Source organism: Esox lucius, chromosome 14 (assembly GCF_011004845.1).
Source record: "Esox lucius isolate fEsoLuc1 chromosome 14, fEsoLuc1.pri, whole genome shotgun sequence".
Taxonomy (NCBI): Eukaryota; Metazoa; Chordata; class Actinopteri; order Esociformes; family Esocidae; genus Esox; species Esox lucius.
In genome coordinates, this window is record NC_047582.1 from 5,895,469 (window position 1) to 5,916,517 (window position 21,049).

At 38.8% G+C, this 21,049-nt stretch overlaps 3 protein-coding genes across 10 annotated transcripts in view; 2 read left to right on the forward strand and 1 right to left on the reverse strand.

The window, feature by feature from the left end:
* Window positions 1–16,523, reverse strand: part of sh2d3ca (SH2 domain containing 3Ca) — a 62,120-nt gene extending 45,597 nt beyond the window's left edge. For 2 of the 3 annotated variants that reach the window (XM_010877342.4, XM_010877341.4), the window contains exons 1-2: window positions 16,256–16,523; window positions 147–1,092 (exon numbers count right to left, since the gene is read on the reverse strand). In XM_010877342.4, the coding sequence (XP_010875644.2) occupies window positions 147–1,092; window positions 16,256–16,277 (968 nt within the window). In that variant the 5' untranslated portion in view covers window positions 16,278–16,523. The remainder of the gene's footprint in view (window positions 1–146; window positions 1,093–16,255) is intronic. The other variant, XM_010877343.4, reaches the window with a different exon arrangement.
* LOC109616622 (1-phosphatidylinositol phosphodiesterase-like) lies at window positions 2,432–3,778 on the forward strand. 2 transcript variants are annotated; one of them, XM_034297065.1, is made up of 3 exons: window positions 2,432–2,502; window positions 2,603–2,689; window positions 2,910–3,778. In XM_034297065.1, coding segments are annotated over exons 1-3 (951 nt in total). In that variant the 5' UTR covers window positions 2,432–2,500; the 3' UTR covers window positions 3,772–3,778. The 2 variants fall into 2 exon arrangements, with proteins under 2 accessions (XP_034152956.1, XP_034152957.1); XM_034297066.1 differs by having other exon boundaries at window positions 2,453–2,689.
* Window positions 4,017–6,605, forward strand: LOC105014773 (1-phosphatidylinositol phosphodiesterase-like). Of its 5 annotated transcripts, none has more exons than XM_020053580.3 (3): window positions 4,017–4,112; window positions 5,177–5,363; window positions 5,589–6,604. In XM_020053580.3, exons 2-3 carry the CDS (start codon window positions 5,302–5,304, stop codon window positions 6,421–6,423), a joined length of 897 nt encoding a protein of 298 aa, XP_019909139.3. In that variant the 5' UTR covers window positions 4,017–4,112; window positions 5,177–5,301; the 3' UTR covers window positions 6,424–6,604. The 5 variants fall into 5 exon arrangements, with proteins under 5 accessions (XP_019909139.3, XP_034152958.1, XP_034152959.1 ...); XM_034297067.1 differs by lacking the exon at window positions 4,017–4,112 and adding an exon at window positions 4,686–4,875 and having other exon boundaries at window positions 5,639–6,605; XM_034297068.1 differs by lacking the exon at window positions 4,017–4,112 and adding an exon at window positions 4,686–4,875 and having other exon boundaries at window positions 5,177–5,359; window positions 5,589–6,605.
* Window positions 16,524–21,049: the final 4,526 nt, after the last annotated feature.

Consider the following 21,049-nt stretch of genomic DNA (forward strand, 5'->3'; position numbering starts at 1 on the left):
AAGTCCTCAGGTATGAGACCTGGAATCATACAAGTAATGCTGAAAGGTTACCAGTCCTGGTAAAAACACTGGTCTACACAATATAGCCAACCAAGTAGGAATCCAAATCTGGTATGTTGACAGCAAACAAAAAGTATTATTCCCACCTTTTCACGGGTTTAGTAGCTTTATTTTGTCCACTATTTCTTCCACTAGAAGCACAGGAAGCAGTCTCGAGGAGGGAGCTGGAGTTATCGTCTGTCCCCACGTTATCAGCACTCTCCCTGGGGAGGCCCTCTTCACTCTGCTGGGTGACCCGGCTTTCAGGCTTTTGCTGGGTTTTCATTAGAAAGTCGGGTCTTGGAGATGGCTTGTTGTGAACAGAGGCCTGGGTCTGTGAGGACATTGAATCTAGCTGGCCAGGCAGGGGAGGCAGGTCCATTTTGGCCCTAAAAGTTGAGGCTGCGTCTGTGCCTGGATCATTTTTGGACTGGTCTTCACAAGTGACTGGAGCGGCGTTAGATGTACCCGACCACACCTCCTGCGACGTCAGCTGCCCTTGGTGTGGATCTCCTCCCTCACAATGGGCCACAGCGTATCTGTCACCACTCCTACCGAGTGATCCCCCTCTATGAGGCAGCCCGTGATCCTTTCCGAGGCTTGGACCAGGGCCAGCCTGGGCGGATGGAGATGAGAGAGGCTTTTCTTGTCTGGAGCGAGGCTGGTTGGACAGCACCATGAGCAGAGGGGAGTTACATACGCAGTCACCCGCTGGCCTCTGGCTCTGACTCCTGCCCAGCTCCGTCCCTGTCTTCTCTTTTGTCTTCTTGGTTCTCCCTTTCACAGTATTCACACTCTTGTCCCTCTTCCTTTGGAGGAGGCGGGGCAAGGTGCCCATGTGGGTGTAGCTGTCGCTGGAGCGGGCGTAGCTGGAGGTGCGCGGGCGCATCATGTCCATGTCATCAACCGTCGTCGCTACCGCGACGGGGGAGGATTGTGCATTCGGAACTTGGCCCCCATCAGACTTGGAGGACGGTGACTTGGCGGTGGATTTGTCAGATGCGGAGCCACGACGGAAAGAAAGGTTGGAGAGACTCCCAAACCACTTGAAACCTGCAAGACAGACATACAACTGGATATTTACAGTAATTCCCTGGAATGATGTTAGAAGTGTCTGATGTATATCTCTTTTGTATAGAATCTTGTGTCTTTGCAGAACATTATTGACTTAATACACTGTTTTAAGCATTCTAGAATGTTGAGTGTGTTCTAGAATGTTTGAAAAGTAGCCTTTAGAGTACAGGAGGCTAGATAGAACTTAGACCATGAAGGAATAGAAGGATGTCAGCAATGGCACCCAGTTGACAAATATGATCTGACAAAGTATTTATTTATTTCAACAGCTCCTCATGTGGTTACTCAAGGACAATTTGGATATATTCTGCTGTATTTTCTACATAACATTGAGAAATTGTCCTGTTTAGATTTAAAAGACCTGACTGCTAGATGCTATCCCCAGTTAGCGAACCTTTAGTGTAACTAGCATACAGCAATCGGTGGTGGTAAAGAGAAACACCAGTGTGTTGGATTCAAACCAATCTTTCAGCAGTACATCAAAGGCAGCAAGTTAGACTGCTGGACCATACAACCTGTCAAGCAGTTGATTGCTTAGATGGCATTAACATACAGTATATTTGGGTTGCGATCCATATGCATTCTCTTGAAGAAATATGAGAAACATTTCTAACCCTATATATGTATTTGCATTCCCCAGAGCCAAAAGGATTCCCCTGAGAATGTATTTCATTGCATTCTGTTAATTTGTGGGAAACATATTATATTAAACGTATAATTTCCTGTGTTCATCTGTGTGTTAAATAAAAAAAAAATTTATAATAAAGTTTTTGTACCTTGCATTTCAGAAGAAGGGAACTCAGTATCCCATAATTACCAATAATGCACCACATGGCCCAATGAAAACAGCATTGTTGCATATACAGCAAATATTTTAAACCTGCCAGGATGTCAAGTAAATGTATCAGTAAATGTCTTACAATCTAAATAACTTTGATTCAATCAAATGAGCCTCAGGCATCGAAATTGCAACACATGTTATTTGTGTGCAGACAGTATGATAATTTTGTAACCAATTGGGAAAATGATATTGGCTCCCCTACCACTAGCGGGGAACTCATTACTGAGCTCTGATTTCTCCCATATCTTGACCTCTGACATTTTAGAAATTTCCCCAGTAGCATTGACAGCAGTAACAACAAATCATTATTTAAAGGTAATGTACTACAATGTTTTTTATTAACTCAAGTTAATTAACAAGCAAGATAGCTGTATTGTCATTACTAAGCCTTTGGGAAGTGGCAATTTCCCATCTTCCACATGGTTTGTGTCTAGTTGCAATTGGCTTAACGAGACCACGCCCTTTTCATTATGTTGTAAATTAGTTGCCAATGAGCAAAGCTTATATCACCGGCACTTGCATTAAACTTGCCTAGAGCTGCAGTGGATGTGAGTAGCCTAGACTTTTGCCATAGACCTGTCTACTGAAGCGATTGTGTCAATACAGTCTTGCTGAAGGAAAACTGTTGAGTATATGCTGTTTTGGCAGGTTCTTGCATATTTTGACTTCAGTGACCATGAGGACCACAGAGAAATGTTTGTTAGCCCACTTCTACATATCAGTCCTATTTGTTGTGTAAGTATTGATATTTTCTCCATACATTCCAAAATACAATATTGATTTACATTGTCTACTGTAAATTCTATAATTAGGTTTGTTAGTACCCAAATTAAAAGCACATTATACTTTAAATGTCTGTGGTATTATATTTGGCATTGGTGTTTCAGTATTTGATTTGCTGAGTTAATGCAATAAATGGTAAATACATTTTTGTTTTGTATAATTTTAATTTTAGAGGATTTTGCCAAGGAAAGGACTTCTTCAGTGACAATGCCCTCCAACTCCCAGAATCCTATAAGATTGCCTGGATGGAGGCCATTGATGATCACAAGTTCATCTCTGACATCACCATCCCTGGTACCCATGATACCATGGCTCGTCATGGAGGCCCAGAGGCGGAGTGTCAGGCCTGGGATCTGGAGGATCAGCTGAATGCTGGCATACGTTACCTAGACCTCCATTTATTTGCCTTAAAAGGACATCTGTATGTGATGCATGGGATTGTCTACGAACACAAGTCATTCAATGAGGTCCTTAAGACTATCAAAGATTTCCTGCTTGAATTCAAAAGCGAGACTGTACTCATTAGTGTAAAATCTGCTTTGTTCGGTAAAGCTACTGTGTTGGAGCTGGTTGGGAAAATTATTAATGATGATAAAGATGTATGGGTGAAGCCTGACATGCCAACTATGGGTAAGGCCAGAGGAAAGGTGATCTTTGTTCAGGCACCCAGCTTTAAGCTTGGTGTTCCTCTGTTAGAAACAGACAACCAAGGTGACTATAAAGTCCATCATATTGCAGCTAAGGAGAAAAAAATTGCTACACATTTGTCAGAAGCTTCAGGCCAGTGTGGTAAAGATGCAGTTGTTTTGAGCTCCTCCAGTGGCACTGGCTTTGGCACTCTAATTGGCATGTTTTTAACGCCTAAGAAAGTTGCAAAAGAGATTAACCCCTGGCTTGATAAACATCTTAGGCAGTTGTCTGACAACCACAAATGTTTTGGGGTGATTGCCATGGACTTTCCGGGTTTTGACCTCATTCAAACTATAATTAAGCTTAATCTTCACTTTCCTATTCCCTCAAAATTAAAATTTTAAAGAACAACCTTGACTCCTTGCTTTGTTTTCCTCAAGTTTGTTAGCTCTTGTAGCTTGCCACCAATGTTCATTGTTTAATGTAATTGCCGTTGCTAGTTAGATTTGGGGTGGGACACAACTGGCACCATTGATTAAAAAATCTTCAGCATGGTATGATAATTAGCTGTACAAAATTGTTGGCATACTAAGTGTAAAGTGTGATCTGTAATATGTCAATTGATACAGTATCCAAATGTTTAGCTTTGAAAGAAACTGTTGTACGGTAGGATTTGGTCAGTTCCTGCACTGACTACTGCCTGCAGTGCATCGGGTGTCTCTTATCTAAAGTCAACATTAATAATGTGAGTACTTGATACAGTTGGTATTAATCTTGGTAATTGGATCACCTGTTTTAAATATGTATGCCCATGTGTGGGAAGATTTTTTTTAAACTATGGTGAGTAACATACATTTCTAACCACCAATTTTGCATTTTTACTTGGCGGCTATTGTATTTTTAAATATATCAAGTACTTTTAAACTCTTATGCTCAGTGATAACAAAATTGTGATTTAAGCCAGCTTTCTCTTTAAAATGGTTTAAAGGTGCACTTCCATCACAATCACCACACTGAAATTGCAAACCTTTTTCAAAACGCGCTGTTCTAAAAAGGTGAACTCACCATGTCTATAAGTGACCGCATTTTGGCTTGGACAGATCAATCACAATCCCACTGAAAATTAGGTTCATGTGTCCAGTTTTGTGAGGGGGGTGAACTGCTCTGTTTTAATTGGCTAGAAGATTTTGTCACTTATTTTGTCTTTTAAACCAATGCTTGGGTTGCAAGGTGATACTTTCTAGCTTAAAAGAGACCACAGATGTCATGTGACAGAAATGCACCTTTAAGTAATTAACGATGCTGCATATGCTGAAAAGCCTTATGTCCACTAGAGACCCCAATGATTCTCTACCACTGGTAATAATTAGATTGATTTCAATAGATGCAATTGGCCCTATGAGAAGGCTGACTTTTTTTTTTATTAGGATGCTTCTGTATAAGATACTTGCCAATCTGACAAGGTCTAACCACTAGCATATATGTAAACAAAATGTTCAGAGCTTCATGTAAGTATCCCAGTTTGTATCTTGAACATACTATATGGTGCTACATACTATATATTTGTAGTCTGGGGATAGGAAGACCATCTACAAAAGATAAGCTGCTTGGAATAATATGTGGCTATTAAACAAATGTCAACCACTGAAAACAAATCTCAATACTTGCTAAAGTCACTTACAGGTGATCTCAATTACAGACAGCAATGGCACCAATTAACTTTTAAAATGGAAGTCAGGGTGAACCTTTGTTGACCATGTGATATCTACTGTGGCTTTTTACTGACACCTTTCAACTACTGTTGATTAGGTTACTGTTTTCCTGAATGCAGTCAGGAAACTATCCAGGAGTCACTCTGATGCAGTAAAGTGGTTTGGACCTTATTTTTCCATAATATTTTGGCTGGTCGTTCCATATTTCTCCTTCCTGTGACCATGAAGACTACTGGAAGATACCTGTTCGCCCATCTCTACATGTCAGTCCTACACTTTGGTGGGTAAGTATGACTGTAGGATTTAGAGAAGTCCTTTCATGTTTAGTCTGCTCATGGCCTGTGATATTGCTTTCTTTTGGGCTCAATCATATGGAATCACCAATATTTTTGGAAAAGCATCATAATGCTCTTTATTTTTAATTTGGACATGTAAATGTTTAACTTGCTGAAATCAACATGCTCTATAATGGGAAAGGAGTAGCCTACATTGATTATGGTTTATTTTAGAGGTTTTTGCCAAGATGAGTACTTCAGTGACAATGCCCTCCAACTCCCAGAATCCTACAAGATTGGCTGGATGGAGGCCATTGATGACGCCAAGTTCATCTCTGACATCACCATCCCTGGTACCCATGATACCATGGCTCTCTATGGAGGCCCCGCGGCAGAGTGTCAGGTCTGGGATCTGTGGGATCAGCTGAGGGCTGGCATACGCTATCTGGACCTCAGGGTCGTTGCCTTAGAAAACAAGCTGTATGTTGTGCATGGGATTGTCAACCAGCACAAGTCGTTCTTTGCGGTCCTTAACATGATCAAAGGGTTCCTGTCAGAATTCAGAAATGAAACCGTTCTGCTTAGAGTGAAGCCTGAATTATTTGGCAAAAACAATGTAGAAAAGCAGGTCAGCAAAATGATTAATGATGATGAGACTGTATGGGTTAAGTCCGACATGCCAACCATGGGTAAGGTTAGGGGAAAGGTGGTCTTCATCCAGAAATCCAGCTTCAGGCTTGGTGTTCCTCTCTTGGAAACTGACAACCAGGGTGACTATAAAGTCAGTCTTATTGCAGACAAGGAGAAAAAAATTGGAAAACACTTGAGACAAGCTTCAGAACAGTGTGGTGGGAATTCTGTCATTCTGAGCTACTCCAGTGGCACTGGCATTGGCAAGCCTTTGACCATGCATCTAACTCCAAAGAAACTGGCTGTAAAGATTAACCCCTGGCTTGCTCAGTATCTTGGGCAGTTCTCTATTATCCACACCAAGGCTTGTTTAGGAGTTGTTGCCATGGACTTTCCTGGTATTGACCTCATTCAAAGACTCATTAAGATCAATCATTGATTGGAGTTATAAGTCATGGTGTTTATGTCCTGTAACCACATGCTAGGCTTCTTGATTGTGCTCTTGTTGGAGGAAACTGAAACTTTAAGATTACAGTGATTGTGTAATGGCATGTGCTCAACAATGTATTTCTAATTTGTCCTTTCTATCATCATTAAAATGACATTTGCAAAAAACTAACATGTATTTGCTTTTAAAGGAATAGAACAGGAAGGGTTTGAATGACACAATTAAGAATAGCAAACTTTGTGTAAAATGTTTTTGTTATTTCTGGGTTGTGACTCCTAGATTCCACCTAGGAATTTAGAGAATAATGCACTCTGTGTAATCCATTCTGAATTACTGGGTAAATTACAGAAAATGTAGATTGGTGGGCCATGTGTGTCGCTTCAGCTTCGCTGACAGTGTCCGAGGTGTTACCATATTACTCACATCAATAATCCCATGTTTTCAGGAATTTCCTTGCCATGGTAGCATCCGATAGACTAATCTGGTTTTAACCCATCCCTAGTTGACTTGATCAATTTGTCTGGTACCTTCTCTGGATATAGAATAAAAGGCTGAGCTTATGCCCATATGAATGCAAAACCCTTCTTGGCCAGAATGTCTATATAAGTTTGCCCTTGAAAAATGTGGTGATCAGGGGCCATATTTACAAAACATTTGATCTTACCACTAGGAGGACTCCTAAACAGCATTAAAAGTTTCTAGCTTAAGAGTTTCCTATTCACAAAGCTGCTAAGACCAACTTTTTTTTTAAGGAATGGGTAGAATTAAGCTAAAAGAAAGGGTGGTTGAAAAATATATAACACCAGGTAGGCCTATCGCCTATCGTTGTTCTTAGGAAGATGAGTTGACTGGATAAGTACATCACATTTTATATGGGTAGGCTCATATTATCGTAGATACACTCTGTTTTTACCAATAAAACTAACGCTTCATCGGTCACTAATCTGGTTATGGGCGCCCACTTTTGCGCTCATGATGATCACACCCAACAACTAAGGCGTGCAAAGTATCATAATTAAGTAATCATATTTTTTCAAATGTATCTGTAATCTGATTACAATATTTTAGTTGGTAAAGGATTAGAGTTACTGTTTTTTTTTTTGCAATCCGGATTACTTGTAATCCATTGCTCCCCAACTCTGTGGGTGACGTCTTCCATGAACAAGCCTCCTTACTATTCCCCCAGTGATTGACTGATATGCAAATACCTGTCCATTCCATTACCATGGAAAATAAGCATTTGAAACAATGTTGAGGTCAAACAAACCAATGATATCCTAGAAGACATGCATCTAGATGAATGCAGAAAAAACTAAACTGCAAAATATACATTATATACCTTTTTTTATTTTCTAATTATAATTTTGTTTATATTGTAGGCTAATTGTTAACGCTTTCCTACTGAAAGTGACAGGAGAAGACAAATAGAATATAATTTGCCCAGGCCCAAATAACATTGACTATCTGCACAATACATAGTGCGCACAACATAACCGGAAGCTGTTATAAATCTTTATAATGTTATGAATAATCAACACACCAAATAGGCCTATAGTTAGCTAACAAGGCACGCAAAATACGCACTGAAGTTCATGCACCCACAGGTCAGTACCAGTATTAAATATAATATGTTACAGATGTGACATAGAGATGTGCGATGTATAGATGTGCAATGTATAGTTGTGCAATGTATAGATGTGCAATGAAGGCAAATGCAGCACAAATGGCAATTCTAAATGCCACTAAACATCTTCTGCAATGTATTGTCAATGAAGCTGGCAACCATATACATTTAGAGAATTAGATGTTATTATAGTATTAGTTAATTATTAAAAACCTTTATTTTAAAATATTGTTCTTGGCATTTTAAATGCACAAGAACAATATTTATGTAATGGAAGAATATTTGATAAGCCTTTTTGAGCTAGAAACCAGAGTTGGTATTGGGATTGTTATTAATCAGGATAAAATCTTAAATCGGGAAAATTGTGGCCAGGATAACCGTGGCATGAAATTCTCTTATCGTCCCACCCCTACTGTAGAACAATGTGTCATGTTGTCATATTGAAATAAAGATATTAAAATAAAAAAATGTAGGGTAAGTGTAATTGACTAATGAAACCAAGATTTACATACTGACTAGCCAAGATACAGTGGTGTTCATAGGTTTGCATAGTGATGGCCATTCGTGGCTTCATTAGCGTTATTTTAGCAGCAGGATCTTATGCTGGCAGCACTCAGATTTTCTTCATAACAATAAAAGCAATCATTGAAATGTATAAGGCAATATAGTTAATAATCTAGTCTGTGAAAAAGAACAGACAAGAAAAACATTGGAACGGACATTAAACATAAAATGTACAGACTAGATTAACTATACTACCTTATATTTCAAAATGGCTTTTATTTTGAAAAAGAAAATCTGAGTTAGCACTGCTAGCATAATATCCTGCTGCTAGAAGAGCGGTTAAGAAGCCTCGAATGGCCATCAGTATGTTTGCATACCCTGGCAGAAATTGTGAAATTTTGGCATTGATTTTGAAAATATGACTGATTATGCAACAAAAAAAAGTATTTAATTTAAGGATAGTGATCATATGAAGCCATTTGTTATGACATAGTTGCCAAGGTCAGGTAGACCAAGAACGATATTAGCCAAAACAGCCAGAAGAATTCTTCTGTATACAAAGAAAAACCCACAGGTAACCTCTGGAGAAATACAGGCTGCTCTGGAAAAAGACGATATGGTTGTTTCAAGGAGCACAATATGACGATATTTGAACAAAAATTAGCTGTATGACTGAGGTGCCAGAAAGAAGCCTTTACTGCACCAATGCCACAAAAAAGGTTACAATATGCCAGACAACACCTTAACATGCCTCACAGCTTCTGACACACAATGTAATTTGGAGTGATGAGACCGAAATTGAGTTTTATGGTCATAAGGCTTATAGTGAAGAAAATACCAACCCCACTGTAATGCGTGATAGTGGCTCACTGATTTTTGAGGTTTTGTGAGCTTTAAAAGCACAGGGAATCTTGTGAAAATTGATGGCAAGATGAATGCAGCATCAGAAAATAGTGACAGACAATTTGCATTCTTCTGCACGAAAGCTGCACATGGGACGGTCTTGGACTTTCCAGCACAACAATGACCATAAGCACAAGGCCAAGTTGACTCTCCAGTGGTTACAGCAGAAAAATGTGGAGGTTCTGGACTGGCCATCAGTCTCCTGACCTTAATATCATCAAGCCACTCTGGGGAGATCTCAAACATGCGGTTCATGCAAGATGACCAAAGACTTAGCATGACCTGGAGGCATTTTGCCGAGATGAATGGACCGCTATACCACCTGCAAGAATTTGGGACCTTATAGACGGCTATTACAAAAGACTGCACGCTATCATTGATGCTACATGGGGCAGTACACAGTACAGGTGCTGGTCATATAATTAGAATATCATGGAGTCGATCAGTCTGCGGCACTGCTCAGGTGTTATGAGAGCCCAGGTTGCTCTGATAGTTGCCTTCAGCTCTTCTGCATTGTTGGGTCTGGCATATCGCATCTTCCTCTTCACAATACCCCATAGATTTTCAGGCGAGTTTGCTGGCCAATTAAGAACAGGGATACCATAGTTCTTAAACCAGGAACTGGTACCTTTGGCAATGTGTGCAGGTGCCAAGTCCTGTTGGAAAATGAAATCTGCATCTCCATAAAGTTGGTCAGCAGCAGGAAGCATGAAGTGCTCTAAAACCTCCTGGTAGACGGCTGCGTTGACCTTGGACCTCAGAAAACACAGTGGACCAACACCAGCAGATGACATGGCACCCCAAACCATCACTGATTCTGGAAACTTTACACTGGACTTCAAGCAACGTGGATTATGTGCCTCTCCTCTCTTCCTCCAGACCTTGATTTTTAAAGGAAATGCAAAATTTACTTTCATCAGAGAACATAATTTTGTTCCACTCAGCAGCAGTCCAGTCCTTTTTGTCGCTTCTGATGCTATGTCTTGTTCAAGAGTGGCTTGACACAAGGAATGCGACAGCTGAAACCCATGTCTTGCGTACGTCTGTGCGTGGTGGTTCTTGAAGCACTCCAGCTGCAGTCCACTCTTTGTGAATCTCCCTCATATTTTTGAATGGGTTTTGTTTCACAATCATCTCCAGGGTGCGGTTATCCCTATTGCTTATACACTTTTTTCTACCACATCTTTTCCTTACTTTTACCTCTCTATGAATGTGCTGGGACACAGAGCTCTGTGAACAGCCAGCCTCTTTATCAATGACCTTTTGTGTCTTGCCCTCCTTGTGCAAGGTGTCAATGGTTGTCTTTTGGATAGAGTTTGGCACTAATCAGTTTGGCACTAATCAGTGTGTCTTCAATATTGAACCTTTTCACAATATTCAAATTTTCTGAGATACTGAATTTGGGGTTTTCATTAGTTGTCAGTTATAATCATCAAAATGATAATAAATAAACACTTGAAATATATCAGTCTGTGTGGAATGAATGTATACATTATACTAGTTTAACTTTTTAAATGGAATTACTGAAATAAATCAACTTTTTGATGATGTTCTAATTATATGACCAGCACCTGTATTAAGAACTAAGGGAATACAGTCTTTTGAACAGGGTTCAGTTCCTATTTTTTATTTTTTGCCATGTTTTTTTTTATGATTGTGCCATTCTGACCTACAGTTGATTGTGAATCCCATAAGAAATAAAAGACGTGTTTTGCCTGCTCAGTCATGTTTTAAATATATTACCAATTCTCCAAGGGTACGCAAACTTTTGAGAAAAACTGTAGGTTCAGCTAATTGTCAGCCTCATGTCTGGCAGCTTGTAAAGAAATGTGCATCCATCTTTTGATAGTGCAATTATGTGTCCCATCTACAGACACACAGGTGAATAGTGGAATTGTGATGGGCAACATGGGGATGCGCCAAGGATCTAAAACAACACTCACTGTCTTCACAGTCTGATTCTATCTGCTGTTCTGGGCTTGATTGCTACGTTTGACTATTAGTCCCGCCTCCTCATTAGCTTAAGGACAAGGAAATACAGAAATGAATAAATACAGAAATAAAAGAACTTGGAAATAAATACAGAAATGAAAGAATATAGAAATAAATAAATACAGAAATAAAAGAATACGGAAATAAACACAGAAATTGATATATACAGAAATATAAGATTATGGAAATTAATATAATTATAAATAGAGAAATGAATGCTCAAGGAATTAAATAAATCGGGAAATAATATTAATATATTATATTTCTATGTATAAATATATTATATTATTGATACATTTATTTCTAATTTAGGCAGGTTTGGTTCTCCATAGTCGAATGAGGAAACCGAAAGATTTCAGATGATATGGGGTCTGAAGAGGGATGTAATGTTTGATGTAATATTCTATTGACAAATGACTGAGATACGTAGTTTGTCTTCGCTGTGTAGCTGCATTTTCCCTGTGGCCATGTAGCGTGGAGTTGTCACAACTTTGATATCCGGTGTTATTGGGTTGTTCCTGTTTGTTGGCATCATTGACTAGCTCAACTATGATCATAATACCCTAGCGATTTAGCCAATACCTTTTCAATAGCTCAGTGTCATTAAGTGTTTCTAGAATGTTGACAGAATAACAAGGCGGATTGCCGGCGGCAGCCATTTTAAGATTGTTTTTGATTTGGTCTTAGTGACTTAGGAGTCCTCTTGACTACTCCTAACTTTTCCCAGATTTAGGAGCTGGTTTTAGCGCTAAAACGCTTTGTGAAATACTCTTAGGCCAAAAATGTAGGAGTCCTAAAGTTAGGACTGACACATCCATTTTACTTCTAAATCAGCAAGTTAGGAGCTACTTCTAGCCTTCAGATGTTTTGTGAATATGGCCCTGGAGCTACAAAAAATATTCCCCTGTATTTAAAGCAAACTATTCCTCTCCAAAGGACAAACAAGCTGTTTTAGAGAACAGTCCAAATATCCCTTCCCTGTAAAAGTGAATGCTATTTAGACAGTTTTCTAATTTACATGTATGCCTATGGTATTTTATTAGCAACTTGAACTAAATTATTGGGATTATAAAACACAAAAGATATGTAAAGACCACCTCAAAGACTGGATCGCAAACATTTTATATTTTTATTTGTTTGCTAACCTCAGTTTTGTCACGTCTTAATTGACAATCTTCCTTCACTGTCAAGCTGGTATTGCCAACCCTTCTCTATTGGCATTACGATCATGTCCACTGTCAACCTGTCACTTAATAAGGACAATTAAATTATACATAGCACAGATCGTATAAAGGTCCATTGTGACTTTAGGCCAATGTCATCCCCGCTCCCAATAGCAAGCAACCCTTCCTTTGATCCCTGTAACCTTGACAATGACTTCAAGCGATGTGGAGAACTGGAGATTGATACCATAGTGGATGTGTAGAAGGAGCCTTAGGTGTGACTTAGCAAATCAATCATCTATGACAGGCACTCCAATTACACCAGACAAACATTTCAACACACCCTCAACTGATTCTATCCATGTGTAGGGGCGCTCTTTGGGGGGGAAATTAGGATGATTCTAAGGGCCCATGACTGACAGTTGGCCAAAAACCTTTTAGAACTTTAAGTTAAAAATAATCTACATAAAATCATTAACCTATCCACTTATCCTAATTTATTTTCTTGTTTTTGGCAAAAAGTAAACATCCTCTGTATTGCAATTTTCCACTCTAGACCAGTACCATTAAAATTAAATGTAGACTGTAAAAGATGGCCTTTAGCATATTTCTTATAGAGCAGGGTTGGGAAAACTAAGGACCGTGGGCCCAATCTGACCTGCAATGCAGTACCATCCGGCACGCAGTAGGTAATAAAATAGTTTTGAATCTCAGTTTAAATTATTTAATTATTGCCCTATCCTGTCCTGCAAATCATTTATTAACAAATTACAAAACAAATTTGGCCCTCAATCTTGATGTTGCCCCTGAGACAAAAAAATTTCCCTCAGTCTTGCATCAGTCTATCAGTCTTGCAACAAATAGTGAATTCCACTGTATGCATTGTGTTGACCCAACCCCTCCCCCTTGGGTGGGGCCCAGATGTGAGATATTTTCACTGTCCATGTGAAATGGAAGGAGGAAATGGTCTCTGAACATTCCATAGCAGATTGAAAGAATAGCTTAAATTGTAGATACACTTTCCACCTGGCCTTTCAAGTATTCAAAATTAAAATGTTAGAATTCTGACTGCAGAGGGGTATTCCAGAAAGATGAGTAAAGTAGTGAGCTCTGTCCAATCAAAATTTGAGTTAACAGTTTTTGGCTCCAGAATGAGAGCTTGAATGTAACCTGAACAGAAACTATGCTCTGAGCAAAAAATGCTCTGAACCAAACCTGCTACCTGCTAGGGTAAGTTGATCTTATCCTGTAAAGGGGAATAAAACACAGAGTTTATCCACCAATCAGATCATGGTCTGTCCCGTCTCAGAAAATCCAAATTATATCGGAGCCTGCATTATATGCTGTGCATTGCAAACTATTTCTTGGACATCTAATAGATCAACCTGTATATGTCCTGTGTAACACAACGCGGTTTTGCTTTGTTTATACAAATTCTGTCTATTGCTTAACAATATTTCTCAAGTAATAAGTCCCGTAACCCCACCACTCATAAAAAAACAGATTAAGACTGGCTGAAAACAACTTCATTATCAAATAGGACTTTACATATGGGTGATTACTAATATGTTTTTTAATTTTAATTCACTAAACAATTATATTTTGTATCATGTTGTCATAAAGGCTTACCACCTTAACTTCACTATATAACAGTATTAATTGCCCATTGCACAGCCAATAGGAACTGTGTTTTATTAAATTTGAAAAAGGGCTTTTCATGAAAACATGTATTATAATTGAAGTTATAACCCCATTTGAGCAAGAAGATCCTGGCAGCAGATAAAAGCTAAATAAGTGTGAGGTCTTGTCTGGTGGCCTCTAGGCATCTATATGTGCCTGGGGGCCACAGTCAGGACCTGACCGCAGGTGCCTCTCGGCATCTCTGCGTTATTGTTTTATGTTCTCCCCAATTAGAGGCAGCTGCGCCCTTTTGTCTCTAATTGGGGGACCCTATTTAAGTTATCCTGGTATGCCTTTTGATTTTGTTGGTCATTGTTTGGAATTAGCTGTCTGTGTTTGCTGCGCTTCAGTTTCGGTTTGTACCTCTCCTTTGTTTGTTGTTCTTAAGCCGTATAAAGGAATTTCATTTTTGAAACACTCTGCACCTTCTGTCTTGCTTACACAAAACTGTAACAATAAGAAAATCATAAAAAAGAGAAAACAACTACATTATTTTTTTGTAAGAGGTAAGTATTTATTGTTTCAAACTATTAAAATGTAATAGAAAATGTGATGGACATAATGGAGCACAATGCTCCATCTTTTGACTCCATAATGTCTATTACATTTTCTCTTATTGTCATGAGGGCCTTTTTAAGTGTTGCAAGCACAAGCAAGTTGTTAGATGAATCAATAGGTCATTCACTCCATCTGCATTTCACTTAGCCTTGTGATTTAAAAAGCACCAGCCATTCGGGAACCAATAGCTCAGCGATTCCCTTATCTGGTTAAGTGGAGCTGGATATTTTCAGGGGAACCTGAATTTGTCATTTTCTGGAATACCTTTCAGGGCATTCATGACTCTCAGGAAGTTGGGATGAAGAAATCAAACTCACCTGGAAAAGTATTTCTGAACTTCCATCTAAAAATTCCTTGTCTGAATACCAAAATAAAATACAATCCCATATAACATGTTTAACAAAGTTCAGAAGATGCCATAGACAGTAATGGTAATGAGTTCAATATTAGCTGGAAAAGCTGTGGTGAGTACAACATTTTCACTTTTATCATTTTCCATGTACCTCAGTCTAATCTTGAATATTTGCATACAATCCCATATGATTTAAGGGGTGGCTTAATACAACAGTAGCGTGAGACAAAACAATTTGTTCATTTGTGTGCAGAGAAATGGAGGGAAACTTGTCACATGACCAATATCAAGCACCAGAGGTAATACAGATAATTAAATCACACCTCTACTTGCATGTACCTCTTATTGTGGTCCTATTCTGAAAGATCCACTAGAGTTAAATATACTTCAACCAGACTATATATGGACAAGACTGGTCCTGCACACAGGATCAAAAACAATGTTTTGTCTTTACTTTGGACTATAGGATATTTTTGTGTTTCCTGTGCGGCTACTTCTGTTCTTGGAAGTCTGGTGTGTGTAGTATTTTTATACTTCCTCTTCCTCATCCACTCAGCGAAATGCAAAATTTAGTTCATTTCTCCATTTATTTAAATAAGCCTTAGTCATACACCACATCAAGCCTTAGGAAAAGTTACCAGTATTTTATGGTGTTGTGTCGTGTACGGTGTTTGCTGTCATCTATTGTGTGTGCTGTTATAATGACCGGGCTCCTGGCATGGTGTGGCTGTATCACATCCTCATAGAAGGCTAGATCAGGAGGTCTATGCATTATTTACAGTGTCCCCATTCATTTATTCATCACTTCATCTAGGTCAGTGTAAACAGAGATTTTTCTACATCAGATACTGTAGTTTGTGATATACTGTATTTATAACACTTTACTTGTATGAGACCAGAGTCAAATAGTAGGAGAATCAAACGTCATCGCGTAGCTGCAAACTCATGTCACCAACATGCTGTCATTGCAAAATTGTTTACTTCATGATTAATACACACACATAAGCTTGAAGTGAAACTGCACGCACACCAGGGTAGGCTACTCACTTAGTTTCCGTTTTCCGCTCATGGTGTGGCTGTGAGATCCAACTTCGGGGGTGACTAACTTCCTGAAGGATTGTGGGAAGAGAGCAGAGAGCTACTGGATCTCCGATGCCGAGAACAGTCTGCTGTCTTTAAGAGCAGGAACTGTGCACTCCTGAAAACCAACCCACCTCTCCCCAAGTCTCAGTTCATTTCCGCTCCACAGGGCAGATGTGTTGATGTGTGCATGCAGAAAAAGCTATGTAGCGAGACCACTGTTTCCTGTACTGGGCAGTTGGGAGGAGGTGACAGGAGTTAGAGTGTGTGACAGTATAAGGTGCCAACTGACTTTCTGCATGTGATGGACAGTGGCTGATGGTTCTGCCCTGTGCAGGAGACCTTTATCCACAGACTGAAGTTAATAATTAATGATCTATTAATGAAACTGGAACCCCCGGCAGCCTTCAAGATCTCCACTCTGATATCATATCTCTGAGATCATGTTGTTTTATCTTGACACGTGTGAATACACATTTCCACGCAATGAAGATTGCTACTGTCACCAGGTCCAATGAAGGACATTTCCTTGTAGATGGCAAAGCATCAGCATGTAAATGTGCTAACACAAATCAATGAAAGTGTTTGTTAAGGGCATTCATTTCCGCCTATGGAAATAAAATGCAACTGTGCAACATAAAGGGCAATGTGTGGTGTTGTTACGTTTCACATCTCACTTCCTGTTAGGTTTGACTGTGGGTGTGGCTGTGACTTCCGTTGTTGTTTACCAGATGTGAAGAAAAACAAGTGACTCTGACAACCCTGATCAGCTTGACACATATCAACATACATTAAATATAGCAGCTCGTCTTCTATATCATTGGTTCCACCATGTTTTAGGGTCTAGGACCATTGTTTTGTTTAGGGAGCCATTTGGGGCCCCCTCACAATATCTTTCTAAATTTTTGCTTAAATAGCTACGGATTTATAAGAAGTTTTAAGTATTAAAACATTATTGGTGGAGTACTGTGGTAACAAATGTGATGATCATTAACATTAGATTTCAGCTATCATTGTTAGAAAAGAGCGATAATGTCTAACAATCAATCAATCCCTCCGACAAATGCTAGAATTATGATAGCTTTTAGCAGCTTAAAAACATAACTTCCCTGCGTGTTTTAATGTTATCTATGTATTGTGTGCTGCCTCTATTTACAGCCGATTGGACTCTGTTAAGCATTTCTAGCAAATAAATAAGTAGCCACTTGGTGGCATTAGAGATCTGAATTCAGAGCCATCTCTTCTACCAACAACATTCTTTCATTCACTGCACTCTAGATAGCCTTCATTTCTTCAGAGCCGCCCAGATACCTTTGGACTAACCCCCTCTGGGCGGTGGCATCAAACACTCTAAATTGCACATGTCATGATTTTGTTTCTTTTTACAAGCGAATAACTTTGAGGATATTGCACTGTTGATACTTGATTCACTAGTTGTTTTGAGAAACATTGAAAATAAAGGTGAAGTAGATCAACTTCATCATGGTCACAGTCATGAATCTGAATCTGCCAACATAATTAAAACTATGGAATACCACCAATCTCTATGTACACTGAGAAAACGCACAAGGCCTCTAATGAGTTCTTATTTATTACCAGCTCATTTGCTGAAAGTACATGCATGAATAAACAGATAATTGCAGATCCATTGGTCATACATGGCCATGTTAAATTAGGTCCCTAATTATGAGAACATAACGAATGCCTTATTAATAAGGTAAACCATTGGTTTAATGTAGTTCACAGGTCAGTGTTTAATGATCAGGGACATCTGGAGCTATACGGTTTATAATCCAGGCTAATTGATGTGTGTGTGCCATTGTGAACCAGATGTGAGGTTGTTGTGATTGTGCATTAATCAGGGAGGTGATATTTTAGAGAAGTGTGTGTGTGTGACCCAGTTGTTCTCTGCCAGACAGAACCTGATTGACGTCTCAATACTGAGTGTCACTGTTCTGACTTCCTTCAACGTGGAAGGGAAGAAAAAAGACTACAGTTCATCGTACAGTATTCTTTAGCAAACTGTAGTTTCCCTCTGTCATGTGCTGCAGATCCTTCTTTAGAACTATGTATGATACTGTAGAATACACTTCAGAATTTTGGGTCCTTCTACTTTTATTCTTAATTTGCTTAAGGTAGCATATGGAATTGGTTTCTGATAGAGATACCATGGATCATTCAACAGTTTGATAAGGACAGTTTGATAACATAGGATACATTTTTATTGATGAAAAATATTTTTTGAAATGAGTGACATCTGTTACACTATTAATAACTACAATAAACCACAGCAAACACAACATTAGAAAATGGGTGGTTCAAACCCTGAATGCAGATTGGATGGACGTTGCAGTGTACTCATATAAACGAAGATTTTGATTATTCCAGTTGCTTTGGTAAGTTGTTAATGATAGCAATAAGGCACCTTAATGTTGTAGTAAATAATATAAATATAGTAATACTTCCTTATTTAGTGTAGTGTTGTAGTGTAATGTAGTGTTGAACTTTTCTTAATTGCACACAGACACGCCTTTTGAGTCTCTGTGCGTGTATGTGTGCGCACACAGCTGTGCACGAATGTGTGTTTTTCTTGATTCCTGTTTTTATTGGATTTTCAAGAGCTCAGCTGGTATATACGTACAGCTCTGACAGCATGTGTGCAGGGTAATATCTAGTAAAGCCTGTTGACTTACGAGCTCTCAACTCTCTATATGCTGGGGTATCGATCATCAAGCCAATGAGATAGAAATGAAGGAGGAGGGGCTGAGATGAAGGCTGGGCAGGAAAAGGAGAGGGGAAGGAATACACCTAACAAGCAGGGAACATGTTAAGAACCTCCAGGAAACAACCACCTGACTTTTCCAGGGACGTCATAATAACTTGTTTCTGTTTGGAGGACAGGTAGGATAGAGGCAGAGGAGGAAAATGTGCGAAATAAAACCAGTACTTTGGAGATGTCCTACGAATGTCCAGAAGTTGATGAAGCCTACTTAACCTATTCACGTTCCCAGGGACGTCCTAATGACGTATTTCTGTTTGCGTGGGTGTCTGGTTTTAGAAAGACAGCACTTCAACGACGGTTGACCGCCAGCAATCAAGTCTTAATCTCTTCACTGCATTTATCAGTTTCCTGATAACAACCTATATTGATGTGGGAAAAAATTTGTATGCGTTTTAATATCAGAATTATGTTCTTTCAAACAGCTGTATTCTACAACTGCTAGGCAGCAGCAATGTTTAGGTTTATCATCTAGTGAGTAACCTTCCAAACATTGTGGCACCTCTTCTGGGCTGGAAATGCTTTCTGTGTGTCTCGATCTAATTTCACCCCGAGGACAACCGGTTGTCAATAATTCATACTGCTGTCTCTCTGATGTTTCCCCCTCTATGTCCCTACCCTTGCTTTATCAATCTCTCCGTCCCTCCCCCTCTCTATATCCCTCTGCTCCTCAAAGCATATTGTGACAAATACAATAGGTAAAACACCCTCAAGGTCAATTTGCAAAAAATAGCCCTTTTTATTTTCATCTTTGAATAATATTTGTTTGTTTATTTTCTACATGTTTCACTGTCTTTATTTCACAATTTTAGCCAAGTCTCATACTCAGACCATCAATATTCCGCTATATAATACGTTAGTTCATTACTAATGTTTTAGAATTTTAATTATTTATTCCACTGGTTTAGAAACAGAGACATGAATGGAAATTAAATAAATATTTAATGTGTATTTGACTGTTAAAAAAAAAATCTCACAGAATTGTGTCTTTTCCATCACTCTGAAGAAACTGAAAAATGTTGTACACATAAGTTGAAGAATAAAAAATGGACAGTGGGGAAAAAATGATGTGGCTAATTAAGCAAACCTCATGACCTAACCATTAAATCCAAATTGTTTGAATTAAATTGTTTAAATTACCAACACAGTCATTACGAGCTCAAAGTTTTTGCAATTTTTTAGGAAAATGTGTGTATATCTACTTAAACCTATTTATCACCTACATTTGTAAAATATGTAAAATTTAATAGTACTGTATAATAATAGAACATTTATTATTACATTTCAAAAGGTCTTGGTGAAAGATGTTATTTAAAACAGTGACTTTTATTTAAAAATATATATAGTAAGGGTATTAAATTCAGAGATTCTGTGTTAAAGTTTTTTTTTTTTAAATAGGCTCTGGCCTTTTGGGGCCCATAAGCAAAATTAGATTTGAGACCCAATCTCTCATTGTGGTCAGGGGCTCTAAGCAACCGCTTCTGTTGCTTGTACCTTGAACTGGCCCTTGTTGATGTGCAGCGCCCCCTTTTCCCCACCTTAGTGGTGAGATTTGCCATCCCCATCTGCCTACTCTTCCCATTTCCTGTGTTAGCTAAACTCAGACAAAAAGAGTGAATCATGGAATGCAAGTGTCCATTACTGCCAGGGTCTAGCAGTATTGCTCCAAATAAAAAAGAACATTACCAGCCTCAAAGAAATTGAGATAAAACTCAAATAAATATAGATATCACTTTCGAAAGATAGATGAATAGACGGACTGATTTGGACTTGAAAAGTGACACTGAGTTGGCCATATTTTTCCTTGACATGTAGATAAGTTACTATGCACTGTAGCAATCTAATATTAAAAATCAGAAAGCTATCAGTAGACATTTTGATAAACAAAAGTCGGTCAGGCACTAATAACTTTCAAGAGGGGCTAATTACTTAGTTTAAATAACACTGTAGGGGCTTGGAAATAGGATGACTTGCAAAATATG